The sequence below is a fragment of the Anopheles coluzzii genome, chromosome X, assembly GCF_943734685.1.
Source record: "Anopheles coluzzii chromosome X, AcolN3, whole genome shotgun sequence".
Taxonomy (NCBI): Eukaryota; Metazoa; Arthropoda; class Insecta; order Diptera; family Culicidae; genus Anopheles; species Anopheles coluzzii.
Genome location: NC_064669.1, coordinates 4,182,770 through 4,204,239, shown reverse-complemented (window position 1 = coordinate 4,204,239; position 21,470 = coordinate 4,182,770). Strand labels below are relative to the sequence as shown.

Below are 21,470 nucleotides of genomic sequence, written 5' to 3'. Positions count from 1 at the left end.
TAATTTCTCCCCCCCCCCCCCTCCTCAACCCTCAGGGTTCGCTGCAAAATTGAATTACTCAAACTGCCAAGTGAGCCTTCGCCGTAAAGTCGAACTCAACTGCCGAGGTGTCAGCCCGAATTGCATACTCAGGCAAACGTTGGGAAAAAGAGTCCCCTGAGTGCTGTACGCTCGTCAGTACGGCCCGGTGTGCCGCACCAGAAGCATATCAGGCTATCAGAAGAGATAGAGAGAAGGAGAGAGAGAGAGCGAGGAAAAAAAGGTATTGTAATCGTGCTGCTGGACACTAGAGGACACTAGCGAAGGGAACACAAACACCAAACAAACCAAAATAATAAAAAAAACCCTCTCAAAACGAGAACCCTGGACGTAAATTGAGCTCGAGTCTTTATGGCGGTACTTTCATTATCGCAAACGCACGCACCTCGGCTAGATGTGCAATGTCTCCCCGGAGTATTTCGTCACCGTTACGGGGGGGGGTACGCCAAAACATACTCCAAACTCGCTCCGAGACCGAGGCCCAGACAGATAGAGCCGTCACCATTGACAAGGTGCTCCATGGTGCTTATGTGTCAATTCTGTTTTGTTTCGTTGCCGGCTGTGTGCGTGTGTGCTCTGTTTTTGCCTCTCGAAAGTCATTCTCGATTTTGTTTGCGTTTTATTTTTCACTTGGGGAATGTGCCGGTGCCGATACAAGATAGGTTCTAACGCACGGCAGCAAGAGGAAGTGGAGGATGTATGCAAAAACATCGTGTCTCTGCAGTTCGGCCCCGCAAACCCCCAAACGAGCGATCTATAATGAAAATCAAGCGAAATGGAAAAGAAAAGGTCCCGTCTACGAGGGATTACGAGGGTGTAGATAACGTGCACACAAACAGGAGCACAAACACACACACACATATGAGTGGTGTGTGCGATACTATACGTGTGCTCTCGTCCGGATCTGCTAGATACTTGGGGTGAATCTCTTTTATTACTTTTCCCACAATGAATACAAAGTGGAAATGAAGGCAGCGCAACCAAACAGAGCTAAAAACGTAGGGCATGGGGAAATAACGACTAGCGAAATTCTCCGTCAGTCTATAGAATATCTATCGAGCGGCGTTGGATATCTTCCGACTGCAGTGATGGCCACACACACACACACACACGAGTTTGGAGTTGGTCGGGCGAACGAGTTTATCTTTTCAGCAAACGAATTTATTACATTTTATTTCCAAGGCGAACCCCTTTTTTCGCCTAGCGCTCCTCCTAACATTGCAGTTCCGTTTAGATTGCGTGGAATTGGGTTAGCGAAAAACCTGGCAAGTTCTTTATTCTGAAATCGATGTCAGATCTTCCATCCTAACGAGCCTGCAATATTGGGGTGTCTTTTCAACGCCATTCGTTTTTTGTTTGTTAACCTGAAGTTATCACTTGCAAACTTCAAACTTTGAAACCAAACACACTTCTACCGATCAACTCGTGGCAATGGAGCCCACGGATCAAAGCAAATGATCCGTGCCGGAATTCTGGAAAACGGGTCCCCCCCCCCCAAAACAATCAGGTTCAAACATCTCCTCCTCCACCTTCCACGTTTAACGTCTCGTTAAAAGGCGACCTTTAGCTAACCGAACAAAGTAAACCAACCGAAACTTCGCGTCTCAATCGTCGGATTGTCCCTTTGGGTGTGTGTGTGTGTGTGTGTGTGTGTGTGTGTGTGTGTGTGTGTGTGTGAGCGTACCTCTCAAAGTGTTCCATAAAGACCGCGGACGTCCACCGGTCCAGGCCTTTCCCGGGATGCGTAACGCGTAAATTGAGCGCACTCCCGAGCCCATCTCCATTCCAAGACTCCTGCAAATCGACAAAACTGATGGCGCGGAGGGGAGAGGGGCGTTGGGAATGGAAGATAGGTAGTGGAAGGGTGAAAAAATAACGCTACAAATGCCTCTGCCATCATTAACGAGTTCATGTGTGCGTTAAGCCATGAAAAAGTATCACATTCGCAGCCTTCAACTATAACCTCTTCCCAGGGGGTTGTTCGGGTTGTTTGGGTCCTCCCTCTCCTCGAACTTCATAAAAAAGGGAGCGAATAGGGTAGACGGCCACCACCACCATACCCCCCCTCCCCCGAAATACCTTCGGAATGCATCGAAAGGGATGAAAGGAAAAGCTTCGACAAACGCTGCCGCTTCCAGCACAACGGGGCGTGAACTTTTCGTGACAAATTTTTAACAACAACCACCCCCCCTATTTTGCTCCAACGTTTCCCCTTCGGTAGCTCCAAATCCCCGCCACAAGGTTCGAAGTGTGTGCCTAAAGTTTAGGCTTTATTTAATAAAAGAAAACAGTAACTGCGCTTTGCCGCCCGGTTTTGATTGTTGCGCGGAGGGTTGAACTGTAAAGTCCTCGCGGAGCTGAGAGAGTCCTCCGCTTCGGCGCGAAAAATATGCCAACGGTGTGGAGCGGCGCGAAGGGAAGGAGGAAGGAATAAATCCATCACACCGAAATTGCCCACTTCCTGCAAATAAAAAGGGGAGACAAAAAATAAAATAAAATAAAACATTGGCAGAGCCACAGGACGGGAAGATCACGGGTGGCGCCAAAATCCCTTCCCCCCGCGGGCAGGCAAAAGGGACTTCAAACGAAAGCGTCACTCGGCAAAACGCACAGGCGTGCCACCGCGCGGGCGTTCTTTTCCCCCTGCTGCTGGGCCATCAAAACCTGAACCGAATACCGGATGATGCAAATCCCTGCTCCGGTGTTATTTTGATGGATTTTCTCGCCCTTCCGCCGTGAGGTTTGGAGCGTATGGGGGGCGGAGGATGGAAGCGATTTTCCGTACAGCACTCTATTTATCTCTTCCCGCGCAGTGTTCCCCAGAAGACACACCCCGTGGTATTTTCTCAAATAATTTAAACGAACACTTATTTACCTTTCCGTAGCCCGTTTCGGTAGCGCTGCTGGTTTCGCTTGTTTTCGTGGAAGGATTTCAATTCGCTCCTGCTTTCGTTGACGGCGGGAAAATATTACGAAGACGCGGTTGAGTAGCGAGTCGGTTTTTTTGTATGTGTGTGTGTCCAAAAACCACATTCACGCTCGGTAGGTGAGCACACCTTCGATATATTGGCTATGCTTGCCACGTGTGAGCTACGAGCTCACGCTCAACCGTAATAGGCAAACGCGCTCTGTGGCTGCAAATCTGTTTGTGGTTGCTTTTATTCAACTGTGGATTGCAAAAAAAAATAAAACACAAAAACAGCGTTTAATCATTGTGAAAGAAAACATTTGCCCCTGAAACGTGTGCAGTGCGGTTGAAAATATGTTTTTTTTTTTGCTTAAGAAACAAGTCCCCGAATGTATGCTATACAAATGTTCGTTTTTAGACCTGATTTCCTCCTGAATGTAGGCAATACGCGTTACAATATATTCTCAATGAACCAAGAGAATAAAATGACAAACAAATGTTTAGCCAACAAAGTCACTTTCCATCCTGAATGTAGGCAATACGCGTAGCAAAACATTCCTAATCAACTAATTGTGTAGAAAAAAAAGTATATATTTGTATCTTGCTCCCAGCGAACAAAGCCTCGTTTGCGCCCTGAATGTAGGCAATACGCTCAACAAAATACGGAAACATTTGTTCACGTCCAATGAAACGACTTGGAAGGTTTAAGCCTTTTATAATAGTGCCCCATTTGTCACTCTGCAACGAGCAGCGACCAAACCAAGACGCCGAAGCTCAATTGACCAACTGCAGCTATTATTACTGCACAGTTCCCGAGCGACAGCCTCCACCGAACCTCAACCAGAAGGGCGATAAATACACACACACACACAAACCAAAGCTCAACATAAATATTCGCTCGGGCCGTGCGGTGTAGTGCAGCAAACAATCCCAGAACCCGAAACCCGAAAAAAAACAACAGCGGCCTCAATGTCACCGCTTCACTGCAGCAGCTAAAGAAAGCACAAAACAAACAACCATCCTTGCAGGGACAGAAAAGCAAAAAAATGCCTCCCCTACACAAACAGACACCGTCGCAACCGCAGACTGCAAACGGTTGGAAGACGTTCCGGTTTTTCCAAGTCCGTTGCCAAGACTGCATAAATAATTGGAGCACAATTTACGACGACGATGACGACAAACCCCTCAGGTTCCTCAGGGCGCATCGGCTCTCGAAAGGGCAGGATCGTGTATCAAATTTGGTGATGAACCGCCGCTCGGCCCGCCATCCTGTTCCTGTTTTTTTTTTTTTTTGCGCCGTCGCTGCGGACACCATCCTGTGTGCTTGTTTAATGCACCCACGCAGCACCGAAACCGCGGCAGAACATGAACAATGGCCAGTGTAACCAGAGTGGAATCAACGTGTCCCACGCACGCAGGCCCTGGGACGGGGAGCGAAAACGGGGCACCGGAAATTGCTTTAATCAATCCGATTGATTAATGCCCGTGAAGAAGTTACAAGTTGCTGCAGACAAGGATGCGTTGGATGCAAGGTTTTCGAGATGTTGGAAGACAAGTTATTGCACACGCTTTTACCGGTAGAGGCTAGGTCGTGTATTCTTGGGAGTGAAGATTACTCCCGATTCCTTAAGCGACGAACTAGATCCTTAAGGCCTGGCTATTGCAAGCATTGTTTATTAATGTATGTGCAGTTTAAACGAGATCCAATATCCCAGTCTTCAATAGCTAGCATAAGGAAGAATACATATTTGAAGGGAACTACTGATTCCAAACGAGCTCCAATATCCCAGTCTTCAATAGCTAGCTTAAGGAAGAATACGTATTTGAAGAGAACTACCGATTCTTCAAAAGGTGATCCTTGAGCCACAAGAGCACTTACTAATTCTGCCAACATCAACAGCATCGGCAAAACGAGCCTTTTAAGTGCCTTTAATTGAGGATATAAATCTCCCAAAACGATCTCCAATATCCTTTTCCTCGGTAACTCACCGGGCACCAGGGAAACCCATTACCGTTTATGCAAATCAAGATGTCTCGTAGTATATCTACGCACCTTCATTCAGATGCTTGGGTAATTAATATAATTTCCATCACACTCGATAAAGCAACTAAGAGCTCTTGTGACTTTTGGAGAGTACGGGAAACATTCATCGCACACACATACACACATATACAAAAAACAACCCTTCCAGCATTGGAAAAAGAATAGCCAAAACCACATACGAGGTCCTAAAATATATGTTCCACACACTCACTACACCTACTCTCGATCACGACCCTTTTGCATCCGGTGCACGATTTACGAGCTGACTAATTTTTCAAATTATCCACTAAACTGTCTCACACTTAACCTCAAAATTAGCAGTAACTCAGGGCAGATAAGTCCTAACCCGTAAACAAAAGACGGCTGGCAAGGGGCGTTCACATTGGCAGTGTGACATTTCCGGCCGCTTTTTTCGCTCGTCTACTTCGTCTTCTGCAGGGACTGCGTGCTACCACCGTGAATCAATCAATGTGAACGTACCCTGGGCCCTGAGTTTGTGCGTGTACGTGTATTAAAGCTGGCTTGAGATAGATTTATGTACCACGTACGAGCCTGAGGAGAGGGGGGGGGGGGAGCTTCGGAAAAACCAAAAAAGGAAGGGAGACGCGGCCGCCTGTAAGCGTTTAGCTCGCCGTGTACGTTAGACGCTCCTTCTGATTTCATTATATCTGGCACGGTCGAGTAAGTTCTGCCAGAGCTCGTCGTCGTCGACGGCAAGAAAGCCTCAACCCCCCGTGCTGCTCTCTCCATCTGCCCCGGCTGGGTGGTAATTGATTTTCCTTGCCAGGGGAAGATTGCATACTTTTCTGCGCGATTTAAATTTATTAATAACAGTGTGTAGCGTGGAGAGCGTTCGCTGTGGCGTTGGCGTAGCGGGAAGGAGTGCGGAGTTTAATCTTCGACATCAACGAGCCGAATACAAATCGATTAGTGTCAGGGAATGCGGTGGAATTTTGTTCTTCCCCCCCCCCCCCCCATTGCAGAAGTGCGTGGGTGGGTAAGAGCAGTACGAAATCGGCGGAAATTCTTCCGAAAAGTCGTCAGTATTCGGGCAAATCTGCGCCAACTCTCGTTAGTTACCACGGCTAACACGTTCTAATAAAAATAAGCAAATCTCTTTCGATCGGGAGCTTCCAAAACATTGTTGTTTCAGCAGCTCAATCGTTGCCTTTGCAGCATGAGGGCCAAATCCTGTGCCGTGTCTTGTGCTCTCCCTGTAATTTCCAACTCGTGGCCAGGGGCCCATGCCAAAAGAGTTAAGCCGCCTATTTATGGTCAAGATTAAGACGGGCTTGCACAGAGTCGAAATAATTCATTGCGCTGCAAATTCTGGCACGGTAACGCACGGGCTGGAGCGGTTCTGCGGTGATCGATGGAACCGGAGCACGACTCTCGCATGGAGAAGGGGCTCTTCCCGCGGCACGCCTAGGCAGCAAAGGTGGAAAACGATAATTTGTGCGCTCGGGATAAAGTTATGACCATTTCCACAAAAGCTACGACATGCACACGGGGTGGCAGAGGATTTGAGGTCAAGCTTCTGCGACAAATCTGCAAATAAATGTTCACCTCGAAGCGTACCCGTTGTTTCTTTTTTTTTTTGTGGTGCTGCTTCTCGCTAGAAACCCAGAGAAAGTGCCTAAACATTCGACGCCTGGAACGGTGTCGATAACGCGCCGACACAATGTCTTAAGTCTTCCGAAGTACTGCGGAACAAAGCGACGGCGATTTCGAGGAAGGATTGAGCGGTCAACGGGGAAGTGCTGGAACTTCTACCTTTCCCAAAAAAAAGCTAACCTGCAGTCTGTGCCATATTGCCCGTGGCGGATTAAGCAGAAGCGGCAAAACACGGTGGCTTCGATTATGACACACACACACACCGTCGATATAGCAACCTGCACGTCGATAAAGCTTCGTAACATCTTCCTCTCGGGCGCTGCTTAGCATAAATTATGGCCACTCGGGTCCCTCGGGTTCGCTGTCTAAAGCGAGATGCACACCAATCTCCAAGACTACAGGAAGACCAGGTGACCGGCTTACTACTGCCACCATCAAGCTCAGCTTCCAAGCCATTCGCTGTGTGGTTCGGCAGACACACACACCGCCCTGTTCGACCGGCAGATCATCCCGACTGCGCGCTTGTAGTCCGAAACGAAGGCATCAGCGATAACGATAACATATATTTCATATCGTTTTTATTACAACCATCATTACAAGTGCCGAGTGATTGGTGTTGCACCGATCACGAGGGTGGTCACGACGAGCGATAGAGCGAGCGAGTAACAGCGCCCGCCCGGTTCAGACATATTCCACATATTCTACCTCCGCTGCTGAACTGCTGGCTGTACGACCAACGTCCAGAAAGGCAACAAAAAAGAGAGGGTGAAAAAGAAACAAAACCAAAAGCACACACACACACACTCACAAAAATGGGTGGGCAAAATTGACTGAACGAAAGAAACGAGGTGATAAATTACACCAATTACTGGAATATCTTCAACATCAATAAATTCCACCCATTCCTGGGGGCCAATTTCGGGATCGCGTTTTAGTGGTGGTGGTGGTGGTGCTTGCAATGGGTTGGGGGGCAGACACGATATGGGTGTATGATGAACAGTTCGATTCGACGAAGATAGAAGCCCGCTTTTTTTCCCCCGACTGAATGGGGTGTTGGCTTCTTGTTTTTGCTGTGCTGCAACGCTCCTCTGCAACAATCCTGGTAGGAGGCTGCACTGTTTTACGTGCTTCTTTGCCGGTGCTATTCGAAGCAGCTTCCGCTGAGCAGGTCCAAGCTATTCCTACTGTTACAGGATCATGTTCTGCTCAACTCCACTGCACGCCCATCATTGATGGTGCGGTCTTTCGGTTTCTTACTGACCGGCGAACTCCACAAATCCACCTCGCAGCTTACCGTTACCGACGCTCCATGCCCAAAAAGGTGTACCAACAAGTTGGTTTTGGAGCAGATTCGGGATGATTGGGTTCCTTCCAACTACGGTAAACCAACACGCCCCAATTGAACACGCTACACTGTAAGCACAGCCGAGGGGTTGTTGAGTTGTTGATGGGAATTGTTTTTTTTTTTTAGTTCGCACTCATCGTTACAGGTAGTGGAGCGACGTCGACGCCCCGGAGAATTCGTATCCCCTCGGGAGATACCGTGAGTCCATTTGTTGTAACGAAGCTATTGCTTGCCTGCCCGCACGCGGACGAGTTGTTCTCGTATGATATATCTGTATTAGAAACCAATAAACTGCTGATTTATGTCGATGGTGGTGGTGTGCCGTTCTCGTTATTAGAAGACCTAAGAAGAACTCCCTCTACCTCTGCTCTGGAGGCAAAAGATGTTGGGTGCTTGCGTAGCTCCGGTAGCAGCACCAACCGTTATGGCTCGTTAGGGAGTGGAATTCAAATGTGAATGTGTGTGTGTGTGTTGCGCCGGGCCTGGTACATTAACATAGAAAACAAATAAAAATAAACTCAAGTTGTATGTTTTATTATTTTTATTTTCCGCTCCTCAGTTGTGGGTTGGCTTTTGTGGAAACGCTTTGGAGGGTATATTCGTGATGTACGTCCATTCTTGATTAGAGGTCAGAGTATCACATCCATTCGCGCGGGCATTAAAACTGCCTTAATAGGCCTAAAGCATGCACAAATGACGACCCTACTGAAGCAGTGCGTTAGTTTTGCGGTCTTATTTATTAGCCTGCGGCTTAGAATTTACATCTCCTGAATATCCGAGGATCGATCCAGTAATGTGCGCCCCGTTTGGTTGGTCCGTGCTGCACACGGTGTGGGGCAGCGGGGACGGAATGCCCATACCAGCTTCCAGCTTCTATGATGGACATTCGATAAATCTTGCTTTATAGTGTACAGGTATCGTTATGGAGATTGTAATGAAGTGTTCTCCCGCCGCGAAACGATGCCCGATTATTACCGGCCCTCGCTTAAGATACCGAGCCAGCGGCGGGCATTCCGTATCAGCAGCAGCGAATCAAATGGCCTTTATAACTCACAGCTAACGCTCACTCACGCAATGCTGCATTTCCATTTTTTTTTTCCAGCCTGCGACTGTCACCCGATCGGCTCGTCCGGCAAAACATGCAACCACACGACCGGCCAGTGCCCGTGCAAGGATGGCGTTACGGGGCTGACCTGCAATCGGTGTGCCCGCGGCTACCAGCAGAGCCGCTCGCACATCGCACCGTGCATCAGTAAGTTGTCGAACGATTGTTTGCTTTGCTATCCTCTATTGACATGTCTCGATTTTGTTTTTTGGTTTTTCTCTCTCCCGCAAATCTTCCCCAGAAATTCCGAGAGTCATCAACATGGTCCATTCGCAGAATACGGCACCGGAAGAGAGCCACCAGTACGCGGTCAGCAGCGGCGGTGGTGGTCAGCACGAGCCGGAAGCACCCACCTACCGGATGCATGCCGGACGGGGTAAGTAAGTGCCGCTTTTCATCACTCTTCATCAAAACCCCGTGGTCCCGCGTCCCCTGTTGGTTCCTTCCCAATATCCCAGTGTTCCCCAAGGTGAGGTGCGCGCGCTCGGTGTATCTGATGCCGAGTTCCGACGAAGACGCTTGTCCACATCGAATTTTCAAACCCGATCTTGGGACTCAATGGCACGGGTTTGCTTGTTTAGATCCAATCGTTTACAAAGTCGGCAAGTGATTACTCTTTCGCTTTTCACTGCTGTGGGCAGAATGATTCATCAAAAGGGTAACAAGCATGTCAAAGCGGACCGCTGGCTGTGCCGCCCGTGCCGAGACGGCCAAGCATCGCCGCATAACGGTAAGCGGGTATGCTACCTACGCCCACCGCACAACCCCGGTAGCCCACCGCGGTTGATTGATGCACGCACCAATATACCCGATCGCTGACCCGATCGTCCGGTGTCCTGATCGCCACTGCCCAAGAGATGTCTGCGCCCTCCGGGGTGCGCTAATGAGCGCAATCAATCTTCAACGGTGTGGTCTATTAATCAATGGGCACGCGAAGGTACCGGCCATTCGGCTGCTGATCCCCGATTCAGGTGTGCTTCGTTTGCGTTGGATAAGGGAGTGGTTCGATGACGTAGAAACGTGCCCCCGAGGAGGACGCAATTCCGATAAAACCCTTTTAATAGCAGCGATATGGAAGCATTGAGCGCAATGTTTATTTGTTGCGCTACTCCAACGCACTCTTGCGAAGCAACACCTGTGCACACTGATGCCTCAACCGGTGCTGTTTCTACTCGACGCTGTCTACACTAATAGTAGTTTGCACGATGACACTCGCGTCACTTACTCGCCCGCTAAACGTCACCTAATAAGCACCACTCGCAATTGACATTTCGCCAAACTGACAACTGCAAACGCTTGCTCGCTCTATGTATATATATATCTCTCTCACTCAATCATCGAATCAGCAAAGTTCGCAGCTAATTTAAAACCGGCAACTACGAACCACCGTGGCAAGGTGCAGAAAAGGAAACCCGAGGGAAGGAGAGCGTGTGCATATGCTTAATTTATCACTACCATCGCGCAAAGTGAAATGCGGTGGTACTAGGAGTGTGAGCAAGCAACACCAAGAAAAGGCCACAGCGACGAGAAGGACAGCGAAAAAGAGAGCGAACAACAAAAAACACGTGTTACACTCGCTTCGATACTGTGAAAGATCACACTTCAAATCACGCCTCGGCTTGCGTCTCGCTCGCTCCTCTTACTTGGCAACGTTTGCACTGCACACGGTGCGACGCGGACAGAGAGCGAGAGAGATAGCGAAGGGACGCAATTTGTTCAACAACTCAACGCTTAATTATGTATTGCTTCTCGAGCGGATGTGTAACGCCAGCCGGGTTCGTCGCTCGGGTGATAAATATGGTAATGGGGAGCGCGAGCGCGCGCGCAATGTTTTCAATGCATAATATCTTTTTCCCTTCGATCTTTGATTGCTTCTGGAGGGGTTGTGCAGTGGGTATGAGATGCACCACACTTAAGACGAGCATGCTGCGTGCTGCTGCTGCTGCCGCTGCTGCTGCTCCAGCGGCCATATTTTATCGTTCGTTCGTACCCACTTTCATTAGCGCTTTGTGATTGGATATTTTGTTTACATATTTTCATTCTCGCGCTTTGAAATTGTAAAATCTTATCGCGTTACACGAAGTTAAGCGCGCTGTTTGCGGCCTAAAAACGGTGCTGCTCATCGCCAACAGCACCACATGCACGTCCCATGCTAGTTCCAATCCGATCCGCAACGCAAGTGCGACAAATGCATGCGTTGCGTTCAAGGCCAGCTCGCGAGCTGCACACTGGTCGCGTAATCCGCCGTGGCGCGGAAAACAAATCAACCGCCACACACACACGCACACATAAGAGGAGGAAGAAGAAAAAAGAAAATAATAATATACAAACCCCGCCACCCGCAGCCCGTCGGCATGGGCTCGCCAGGGCCGCACCACCCGGCTATTTATCATGCGTTCATTAATTTATCACATCACCATTACGGGGCGAAGTAATTTCGCATATTATGAAGATTTATCATAATCGCGTCCAGGGGGCGCTGCGCATGTCGAGGGCAGGTGGAGCGGGTCCCGCGCGGAACCGCTGTCGACGACCGATTACTCGCACCGTTTGGGCGGCGGTTCGTTTCGCGCGGGGTTTTTGATTTAATAAGCGCTGAGCGTCTTCGGCGTTTGGCCATCTGACTGGTGCATCTTGAGACCGTTCTCTCTCTCTCTCTCTATCTCTGTCTCTATCTCTGTCTCTTTCTCGGACTCTTACTCTGTCGCACTTGCCGCTGCACTTGCACGGCTAATGAATGAAGCATGTTGCGTATTGATTTAGGGCGTCCGAACCGGCGGGCGAATGTGGTTTTAATTAAAAAGTGCAACTCGAGCGCGAACGATATTAAAGCACTGGTTCGGTTTGTGGTTGCGTTTTGCTCTCGCAGACAAATAAACCTCCGAACGAAGGGGGCATGGTAAGACGTCCGTACGTGCAGGCACTGTGGGTTGAGCTGCGATTTGTTTGTGTGGAGCAATATTAATTCTGCTGCTCTGGAGCAGCTACTTTTCAGTGTTGCTTGCTGATGGCTTAATAAAGCCTTCAACCAGATTCAAATGCCTTCCCGGGCACGGCAGGTGACCCTGCTCACTATTCACAATTGTACGACTCTTTCCCACTTTCAGTGGTCAACATTCTCTGCTAATTGTTTGTTCCCCCTCGGTACAATCCTTACCGAATTAGCGGAAATTTATACACTTTTCACGGCTAAATCTCTTTCCCGATGACACCGGCGAACCCAAGGGATGCAAAACATTCCAACAATCCAGTCAGACATACACTTCGGACTCCAAAAAAACACACAAAACATTAACAGCAAAATAATATCCTGTTGCCACCATACCGATGTTTGCAAACGGTGGGTTATTGTTTTTTTTTTTTTTTTTTTTTGGCAAAAAGTAATTAGTTTAACACACACACACACATACCAACAAACAAAAACCGAAACAAAAGAAACCAAGAATGCAAATGTGTTTTGGATGTCTGTGGATGGGCAAATAACGAAATAACGAAGCCCGTTACCGTGTGTATTGGCATGAATCACTGAGCCGAGAATAGAGAGGCGCACTGGTTTGGCGTTCGTTTTGCTGGTAACGTCATTTGCACGAGTTTTCTCGCGCCTCCTTCCCCTCCCTCCCCTTGGCGGAGTCTGTGTCGGACCAGCGTTTCGACCCATTTTCATCCCGAAACATTCCAACCTCGTCCGAGGGTCTCGTCGACACGTTAATCCCAACTCCAAAGGATGCTAAACATACACAGACACACACACACACACATGCACATATGGCTCTATCGCATCTTTGCTTCCTTTTTGTCTGCGTGTGTGTTTGTGTGTCTGCTGCCTTCTCTGGCTGTACCGCGCCGTTACCGCGCTTAACCGCAGACAATCGAAATAATTACATTTTAATCCAGACCCTGGGATGGGATGCACCGAGCGCGTTTCTTCCGGGAGCAGCACCATACTGGTTTGGGGTGCGTGCGGTGCGGCGAATGAAAATAACGGAAACTTTTGCCCCGGCTGCACAACAAAGAATGCACACAGTGGTGGAAAATTCAGCACATCATTCTTTTCCTTTTTTGTATGCTTTTGGTTCACAAACAAAAGTGAGTAAGTGAAAGTAATTTCTATAATTGGAAGCATTGGATGTTCGGGGCGCCATATTCGTTTGCTTGCTGCAGATACAGGACGGCTATTTAGGTGGAGATCAGTGGAGTAATAGAGCCATCGTCGCCTAGAAAGCCAGGTTGATGGCAATTTAATGACCTGACATGGTAGAGACTAGAGCCTGGAGATACCGGCTGAGGTCTCGTATCGTCATCTTTTAGCCATCGAAGCATCCAGAAAGTCTTTTGATCCGGATGTTCAATGATTTTTCGTTGTGTAGCTGCTGCCATGTTGTTACCTTTGACTATGCTATGAAATAAGGGATTTGGAACATATTGTAGATGCATGGAATATCTTGAATTAATAGTTAATGTTGAAATTTACACTAGATAGCATGGCAGAATCTAGTAACAGGAACAGAGTCTTGCTGGGCAAAACAATGCTACAAATTAATGTGGGTTCCAAGAACCAGGACGCGGCAACAAGGCTGAATGTTGATGCTGTCCAGAGTTGAGAATCAAAGTATCAAGAATAAACAAAGGACAACATTTTGCTGACTATCTTCCGGATGTTGCTTACTAACCAGCCAAGTCTTGACAAGAGGTGGAGAAAATTTGCAATTACTCAGGATACAATTAGATCTGGATCGGACGAAGGGTTGAATCTTGCCGTGCTATATAGGACACCTGAGATGCCTCTTCCAGTTTTTTTTTCTGGGCTATCTAGTGCCTGACTAACTGATCTGCTTCTTGACGAGTGTTTATCGTCCACGACTTTTGCTTTACGTCAACCACAGAGGTCCTAGTTCGTAAGGTCTTTTAAACCGCCACAGCTGAAATACATATATTTTTAAGCCTTATCGCGGTTATTGATATTTTTGAGATCATCATTAAATTGTCAAAATGGCATCAATATAAAACCACAAAGCTGTTATAGTGCCCGCTAAGTAAGTAAGGTTAGCGCATTGTGCAATCTTGCATATATCGAGCTTTGCCATAAGGTAGACAATCCTGTAGAGAGTTTAGTTAAAAGATTTCGATAAGATATCCTCGGGAAAGCAACAACCAGGTAATTAGATTTACTTATGAACCTTTGGCGAAAGTCGTTACGCTTAGTGTTTCTAGCGACTGGAACTCAAGAAAGGTGCTATTGTTGTTTATTGTTTCTATAAGATCCTTCTTTAAGATCCTTTGAGACAATTGCCTTCATTTGTCTCCCTAGATAGACAGCTTTAATAGTTAAGAGGGGCATTTACCTGCACAAAGACATCAAAGGGAATTGAAACTGGCTACAGGAACCAGGATACAGAGATATGGATAGTATTGTTAAGCAAGCAAAAAGAAAGATTAGAATACTAGTGGACAGGTACATTTGTAGGCATGTTGAAAACGACAGAAAATCAGACCTCAACTGACAAAATAATGACAGTTCAGGATTCTTTATTAGGATCTGTTTTGGCTATGGCCTCATGAAGTGATGTTATTCTGATGCAAAAGTATGTGACTGTGTTGTTTTTTATATTGATTTGATGTGTTTTGTGAGGACCTTTCCTCCACGTTCACACCGTCGTCGGTTTATCCTTTATCTTGTGTTTGGCCCAGATATGCGGATAGATGATAATGCTCCAAAGCTAATTCTTATCACATTTCCTTACCGCATCTTGGGGATACTTTTACGCTCAAACCCCTGATATCTGCGAAGTTTTATCCCCATTTCCCAAAAGACACTACACAAACATTCTGCTAGCCATAAGTTTTGCCTAGTAAAGCGTTTGTTTGCCTGCCACACTCCGTTGTCGAAGGACTACAACTTCCCCATTTTTGCCACTCAATAAACTAGTCCCATTACCCGGAACACCAACGGGTTAGGCGCCATAAATCAAGCAAAACACGTGATGGAACACGACAATAGCTCCGGACGTGAGTACGGAGGCAGCAACCGACGATAAAAACGTGTGATAACCAGGGCACACACACACACACACTCTCAAAACCTTCCAAGTCCTGCTCCGGGGGAAAAGCCAGGAATGCAAAACCGATAACTCAACCTGACAAGCACCATTATTGTTCCGCCCGCATCCGGCGGTGGTATGAAAATGATCCACCCAGCTGGGCCGGGCAGACAAAAACGACAGTTCGCACGAGCTTCGCAGCCTTGTGTCACGGGCGTCGTTGTGATTGTTGAGATTCGGTTTGTTTTATTACTTGTTTGTCAACGCCTTTGCAAATTGCTTCAAAGCACCGGGAGCTCGTCCGCAACAAGACCTGGACCCGGACTATTTCCCAGACCGGAACCGGGCGATAACTTTGCCTGCAAACAAGTTGGTTGGAACGTTTTTTGAGGTAAACGAGCCGAGTGAGCGGGCCCCCGGAGTTAACTCTTCCGTTAGTTTTGGTGGTACATTTCTAGCAGCAAAAAAGGCTTAATAACTAGCACAGCATCACTGCATCAACACAATATAGCGTCCTCTGTCGTCAGCAAAACGGAGCAACGGAGCAACAGTAGGTAGCAGAAATACCACAACTCCCTGCGCCAACTCCAGAACACTCGACGGTGTCTGCCCCTCGGCAGTGATTTGCTATCTTGCTGACCCAGTACCATTAACACGTCGCACCGTACCTTATAATCTCACCCCCACTCCGCGCCTTCCTACTCCGTTTTGCGAGCGGCAAACCGTCAGGAAATATAAATTATTGCCCGATAATGCCGATCGGTGCAGTGGGATTGCGCGGGCGCCCGCGCGGAGTTTGCCGCGCTTTAATCCTAATGCATCCACACGCGCGATCATCACGACGACCCTCACCGTATCCCCTAACTCCTACCGCACTCCCACACCCCATGGGGAATGGTGTCAAACCATTAAGCCCAGTCATTAGTGAAATCGAAACACGGTTCTTCGTTTCGATCGCTACATCCCCGTCATAAAAATCGTACATCGTAAACCGTCACCTCTCCCACTCGAACGGTGGTGGATGGTGTCGTGGCTCGAGGTGGTAGCGCCACTACGATCTCACCTACACCTCCATTCAGATATAACCGCTCTGATATCCCGATACCCAATCTTCACACGAACGCGCGTTCTTTTCTTTCTCTTTCCCCCTTTCTCTCTCTCTCTCTTTCTCTCTTCTCTTTTTTTCATTGCAGAGTGCGGAAAGTGCAAAATCAGCACAAAGCGGCTAAACCTAAACAAGTTTTGCAAAAGAGATTACGGTAAGTGTGCCCCTGCGCAATCGATCGTTTTGCGAGTCTGCTTCTGTCTTTGCGGTTGTCGTTTGTTTGTTTGTGTTTCCTTTCATTTTTTTTCTACACTCCGGAAGCGTAAAACAAATATAAAAAAAATACACACACACACACACACACACACACACACACACACACACACACACACACACACACACACACACACACACACACACCCACAGCTCAAACACAAGTAGTCGCGGTGGCATCACCGAAAAGTGGACAGGAGCGTGTTTATCTCCCCACTGTCAACATGCTCACCGATCGGTGTCAGGCTGCCGTGTTAACACCTTTCCGTCCCGAAAGCGCGCGGCGTCTGATGCGGCTGCGCCATTTTGGGGACACGGGTGACAACGCCGCCTTGCACAGTGCAGTGCATTCTTTGCCAGTGCTCACACGGTCGCAGGCTGTGAGGCAGAGGACGCGCAGCACCCACGCAAACAGCGCTAGCCATTGTTCGGTGTGCCGTGGCCGTGGCAAAATTTGCGCAGAGTCGGTAGTTTTATTGGGAAATTCAATTTGCAGAAGCAAATAAACACAAGGTGTCAGATGCAGATTAACACACCGAGTGAGGCGCGCAAACAGGTAGTAGCTGTTTGCTCTGTCCACCGTCCGGGGACGGTGCTAGCTGGACCAACCAATTAGATGCAGTCTGAGTGGGTAGATTGCTAAAAGACAGTCTGCTTGACAAGGACATTACGGTGATAGTGTGAAGTGTCAACAGCATTGCGCAAACGATGGATGGATTACTGAGTTGATCAATTGTTTGCAACCCGCAAATCGTTAATTATTGAGTGCGTTTTGTTTGCAGTTGAGATGCCGCAGCTGAAAGCTGCTTTGCAGCGTTTCGCTCAGCTCATGCTCAAACTGATGCCGGGAAGTGATCCCAAACACATCCCGCTCCTGGAACTGAACTGGAATTCCACGTTCCACGCCAGGGGCTTATCTAGGTCCAGGTTTTGGATGATGCTTTGTATCAGTTCCTGAACCGCTATTTGCGTTGGGGAGTTGATCTGGAATCTAGCTGGAACTAACTGCAAACCTGTCACCAACCTAGAGGAGGTCGTAAGCCTATTTTACGTCCAGGAACAAATCCTCATCAATTTACAACCCAGGAACAACTTCTGAAAGCATTTTCGACACTAGAACTAGACTCTGTAATCACTTCTGAAGGTTCTTCATGGTAGTTCTCAAGATTTTGAATCCAATTTACTCAGTCTTGCCTACCATGTGCAGATAGATTAAGAGGGTTTAACGAATTTGTACGTTTTTTAGTATTTTTACATTATGCATACCCTAGATCTGATATGAAAAAACTGAAGAATTGACTGGATAGCGGAGTCTGATGGAGCGCATGTGCATGGTTGAAGTTAGCCTTGAAATGTTGTATTTAGCAAACCATCACCAATGTTATGGTCCTACTGTTTAACTCTCTTACTGCGTATGCTACTCTAACAAATCCTGAAGTCTGGTATATGATGTAATATTATAAAAATCAGGTTTCGGAACATAAAATTACCTGCCTGGATCAAACGCAACAGTAACAAGAGCTAGTAAATTAATGTAAACCCAAAGTAGATCACGGTAGTGAACCATAAAATAAGGTGTCACACAGAAGCCTATACCTTCTGCGCTAAGTAAATCAATCCTAGGACTTAATTCATGTTGGTCTTGTCTACTGTCTAGCCTGTTTGTGCAAGACAGGCACACAGGCCGTCCCACTGATAGGCCTTAAGCTTCTATGTAAATTAAGATTGAGGGCATTTTCTGTAGCAAATACAGGAACCCCTTATCGCACTGGGTACATCACGAACACCTGCACTGTAAACACATTTGGCGAGTCTCCAACCGGCTATTGGTAGGACTCGTAAACCGTTCTGAGCAATAAAAAACAACTTTAAGGCTTTAACCAAGAGCTTCTATGCAAAATAATAATGCCAGCACTTTCCCAACCCACACTCGCGGGCGGCTTTAGAGCCTCGGCACGTCGCCCATCGATCTCTACAAGCCTATCGGGCGCGCGCGAACGTTTACACTAATTGCTGTGCCGCTTTTATCGCGCTCTGGCGATAAGCGCTTCTAATGGTGGCGCCCGGGATATGCATTCCATATCACGTCCGAAATCGCGTAAGCCGCTTAAGCACATAAACAAGCCATCCGAAAGGGTGTACTAGAGATAGATGGCGGAAACGAGTGTGCAGAATGCCGTCCCACGCACACAGGGGGAAAAAAAATACATAAACTAGCGCCAGCAAGCAGGAAGTGAATGGGTGGTACACTCTCCAAGCTCATGGTGGTTTTTGTTTTTTTTTCGCTTCTCTCCACTTATTTTCCCCTCCGGCAGCAATAATGGCAAAAGTGATCGGAAAGGACACGAAACCGAGCGACAGCGGAACCGGGAAAGGCAGCACCGGCAGCGGAAACCCCAGCCAACCGTACCAGCCACCGCCGCCCCGGTACCGAGGCACCCCACCCGAGGACGGCGCGGTCCGGTTCCATCTAAGCGTGCAAAAGGTGTTCAAGCGCAGCCGCAGCCCCGCCAGCCCGCTGGCCAAGGCGTCGAAATGGTCGGACGTACCGTACATCGTCAGCGCCCACGATCTGGACTGTCGCTGTCCCAAGCTGAAGGTGCATAGGTAGGGTGACGTCATACTTCCCAGTTTGGCCGCCTGATATAGCTGACTGAAAAACTGACTGCTCTTCCATCTTCCAGGTCCTATCTCATCCTGGGCAACGAGTCCGAGGGACCGGCGGGAACGCTGGGCGTCGGACCGCGCACCATACTGATCGAGTGGCGCGATGAGTGGCACCGGCGGCTGCGAAAGTTCCAGCGGCAAGCCGACCGGACCTGCCACTGAGCTCTGTACACCTGTACACCCTGCCGCATACGTATCAAAACTGCTCCTGAAGTAGTGGCGCATTGTAACTTACTTATAAGGCGAAACATTTTGTTCTTTTGTGGCCGAGCAGAAGCAGACACCTTTCCTACGGACGCTGTTTAGAGTAGGTTTGGCTCCGATTTTTCCACGCCGGTTTTGGACATTCTGGCAAACACCTTCCAGCGAATGTTAGTGTATACAGCTTAATAGTTTGCTCACTGTAGTACAGGCCTTCTCTGCTCAGATTCGGCATCAGCTCGGAGATCTGCATAAGCGGGAATGCGCTCTACTACTATTACTTAATCCCTTAATCAAGTAGTCTTTTGCCGTGGGATGCAAGCAGCCAGGTACTTATAAACTTGTGCATTTTCCTACAAGGAGTAGCATTACGCAGGTGTGAAGGACGCCAGGTCCCAAGCAAACAGTCTTGATAAGGCGCTACCAAACAAGCTCATCCATCTACCATTGCATACTGATCTAGATGTCTTCTCAATAGCCGTAGGAATCATCCATGTTAGACAGTTTCTTGTAAAGATTTCATTCTGCCTCACAGCATCGTTACAAGCATCGATCGTCGACTTGTACAGAAGCATCATGGTGTTATCGTTCGAACTAACTACTTTAATAACTGGGCGTATCCATATTGGAGCGTCCTTGTTGCTAAAATCCAATCGCTGTAATATTTGGCTTGAATATTTGGAAGTTCCGGCTTCCAATGCCGCATTGGCCATGACTAATGTTCCCGAGCATAGTAACAAGTTAACAAACTCTATCGACTGGCATTATAATGGCACGCACCAGCATGCACCTTGACTGGCAAAGGCCGTCCTGGAGTTGTTGTCATCTGCGTCAACTTCATCGACAAGCACGAGGATCGTATTTTATTTGATAAAGCGCCCGTTAAGATAAGCACACACAAGCAAGCGAAAGTTGAGCAAACCAAAACTAAGAAATAATGAAAGAGTTACTGGAATTTAAACTTGTAGCATTAAGCATTCCATTTACAGTCACTACCCCCCCCTGGCTACGTTTCGATCGAGTAAGGTCGTATCGGGGAGGGAGTCCTCTATATATATATATATTTAAGGACCATATATCAAGTTGGCTAGATCTATTATCAAACCGTCAGGGTCCGCGCGGCAAACGTCACCCCATTTTGCGACCGTTTTGTACAATTGCGACACGTTTGTTTTTAAATATGTAAAGCGTTCCTGCGCGAAGTGAAGGGATACCGAGAGCAACGTCTAGGTTAATGTCAAGGCTTAAATAATACGATACGATGTTTTTCATACTTTTCTTTTTCTTTTTCGCTTGCATCACGATGTATACATTCAGCAACTTAACGTTTTACAACATTAAAACCAAAAGCAAAACAAAAACATACATCATACACCCACACACATACACACAATTGTATCGCGTTGAACGAACATCCAATCAGTGAAATGCGACGTATGAATCTTTTATTGAATGGTGAAGCATTGAGAAAAGCCAAATCAACGTGATCGGACAGCTTCAACGGAAGTTGAATTTGAAAAAGGTTTGTAAACGGCCTGCTGGGAACTGCTCGAATGAGCGGGTTTGTGGTTCACATGCCATACCGTGGCGTCATCTGTTGCATTTCAAGCGTACTGTGGCTCAGACATCGATTATTGCGTTTATGCTATGTACACCCCGTAAGTATGTATGACAAAAAGGTCCTTGGAGAATATTAATGCCATATAAAGTGTGTCTAATAATTTCACGACAGGTTTCAAGGTGGTAAATAAAAATAAAACATTTGCTTAAAAATCTTGTTCACTAGAGAATTGTGCTGCTTATAACTGAACTTGTAGATATGTGAGAATATTGCATAACGTGCTCAATTTCTTGGAGTGCCCAAATATAAATATGACTACATCTGGTCAACTGCCATTACATCAAAGGAACGCCGAAGCTTTACAACATAGTCTTTAGCTAAGCCTAAATTTGCTTAGTTTGCTGTAGCCATATTTCGCTAAATTTGTCAATATATCACAGCATATTTATAATAAACAACATTACAGGAGTAAAACATTCAATCGCTGTATATATTAACCAATTTTCTACAAATTACTTTGCACCAGTCCACGAAGGAATGCATCTATTAGATTTTTTAGAAAACAAATCAGTCATTCCTGTTTATCGTCTTTATTTAAATTGAATAAAATTAACAATTAAGCCTGTCTCA

At 47.3% G+C, this 21,470-nt stretch overlaps 1 protein-coding gene across 2 annotated transcripts in view; it reads left to right on the top strand.

Moving 5' to 3' along the window:
* The window catches only part of LOC120955798 (netrin-A-like), a 61,849-nt gene extending 41,853 nt beyond the window's left edge, over positions 1-19,996 (top strand). Inside the window, exons 3-7 of one of the 2 annotated variants that reach the window (XM_040376968.2) lie at positions 9,053-9,202; positions 9,297-9,431; positions 16,287-16,352; positions 18,727-19,018; positions 19,096-19,996. In XM_040376968.2, coding sequence (XP_040232902.2) covers positions 9,053-9,202; positions 9,297-9,431; positions 16,287-16,352; positions 18,727-19,018; positions 19,096-19,240 — 788 coding nt within the window. In that variant the 3' untranslated portion in view covers positions 19,241-19,996. Of the gene's footprint in view, positions 1-9,052; positions 9,203-9,296; positions 9,436-16,286; positions 16,353-18,726; positions 19,019-19,095 lie in introns of both variants that reach the window. The other variant, XM_040376978.2, reaches the window with a different exon arrangement.
* Positions 19,997-21,470: the final 1,474 nt, after the last annotated feature.